Source organism: Nicotiana tabacum, chromosome 18, assembly GCF_000715075.1.
Source record: "Nicotiana tabacum cultivar K326 chromosome 18, ASM71507v2, whole genome shotgun sequence".
Classification (NCBI taxonomy): domain Eukaryota; kingdom Viridiplantae; phylum Streptophyta; class Magnoliopsida; order Solanales; family Solanaceae; genus Nicotiana; species Nicotiana tabacum.
In genome coordinates, this window is record NC_134097.1 from 80,611,502 (window position 1) to 80,613,267 (window position 1,766).

General features: G+C 37.3%; 1 protein-coding gene across 1 annotated transcript; it reads left to right on the top strand.

Annotated features, from left to right (window-relative positions):
- The first annotated feature begins 739 nt into the window (after nucleotides 1–739).
- LOC107789776 (18.1 kDa class I heat shock protein-like) lies at nucleotides 740–1,468 on the top strand. Its single transcript, XM_016611676.2, has one exon. The coding sequence runs from the start codon at nucleotides 812–814 to the stop codon at nucleotides 1,466–1,468; it is 657 nt and encodes a 218-aa protein (XP_016467162.2). The 5' UTR covers nucleotides 740–811.
- The last annotated feature ends 298 nt before the right edge of the window (nucleotides 1,469–1,766 follow it).

Genomic DNA, 1,766 nt, shown 5'->3' on the forward strand with positions numbered 1-1,766 from the left:
GAATTTGTCTAGAGATTATTTATTAGTCGAACGTTAGTTGTTGTTCTTCGTATCATTTGCACGGCCATGCAGCAGAATTTATGTATTTTCCCAAATTGCTACTGACAATGGGAAGCACAAAATCATGTATAATGTCAGTCTTCTACTGTTTTTTTATGGGGGATTGTACTGTGACCTATATATTATTGCTCTTTCTTGATCACTGCAGTTGACCATCCATCTCATGAATTTAAGGATGTCATTATGGGATTCTGGCCCTCCACATACTTTACTCTGATACAAATATTTGATTACAGGTTGTTATCATCATCTCTTTTTTTTTTTCAGGATGTGAAATTGTGACCGTTTTTTAGCAAAGTAAACTTCTCTTTCTCCAACTGCAAGTGTCATTTGCTGGTTTGGCTAGCAAAGTTAAGATTTGCGTGGCCTGTCCACAAATGAAGAAAATCTGTGATGTTTGTGGCAGAAAGACCCAAACAAGAATGCTGATTTTAAACTTTTTGTAGGCTGTCCTTCAACTTTGTAATGCTGGTGATCCGACATGATTTAACAAAAGTTCCTCATGTATCTTGTATGAACTTTTATTTTTGTGTAATTTCATATCAGAAAAAAGGTTTATAGAAAAAGAAAGTTCAAATTTTTGCAATATTGGGCTCGTGCTGGCACTGCCTAGTTGTTATATATTTCCAACATACAGAGGAAAAAGATTCAACTCTCATTACCTTCCAACCCATTAACGACCTTTGATACACAATACTCTGCACAAACTAGCTAGTGTACTTGAAAACGTCCATACTAGAACAAATCAAAAATGGTGAAAATAACTGTTAGTCTTTTGAGCTTTCTAGTGTTAGCAATGGCTGTAGTCTTATTTCTTCCATCGCAAACTGAAGGACTAATGCCATACACACGCCCCTTTTGGGACTCAATGTTCCCACCAGAAGACCCTTTCAAGATTCTTGAACAAATCCCACTCACCATCCCAAAAGGGGTGGACTCAATCGCCTTAGCTCGTTCAGACTGGAAGGAAACAGGAACAGAGCACGTAATTACACTCGACATACCAGGGATGAAAAGGGATGATATCAAGATCGAGGTGGAAGAGAACAGGGTGTTGAGAATCAGTGGGGAAAGGAAAATAATAGAGGAAGAAGTTGAAGGAGAAAAGTGGCACAGAGCTGAGAGGACTTCTGGAAAATTCTGGAGACAGTTTAGGTTACCTGGGAATGCAGATTTGGAACAAATAAAGGCTCATTTGGAAAATGGTGTCTTGAAGATTACTGTGCCAAAGTTGGCTGAAGAGACGAAGCAGCAGACAAAGGTGATTAATATTGCTGAGGAAGGTAATTCTGCTGATGGTGAGGATATTAAAGCTACCAAAGCTATGTTTTGGTTTGTTTATCATCTCAGTTGTGTTTCTGCTTTTTGTGAGCTTCTAATAAAGTTCTCAGAAGTATGTAAATTGTAATTAGGTGTATGACTTTGATAACTGAATCCACTCGGATTTAGTTCTTCAATCTATATATTATTGTAACTACAATTCTATATAGGTAGCATGTGTATCTTGATACATAGTAATTCGGTTCTGACCTGATTTGATACTCTCTTGTCTGCATAACCGTTGGTTCCATTCACACGTTATTTTATTTCTTTTCTCTTCTCCTCGCTCGAGAAGACTTGAGGAGCGCAAATCACTGTGTACAAACTAAATGTTTTTTTTTTGTCAGAAAGATAATATATACTCTCTCTGTTCCAATTTATGTGAA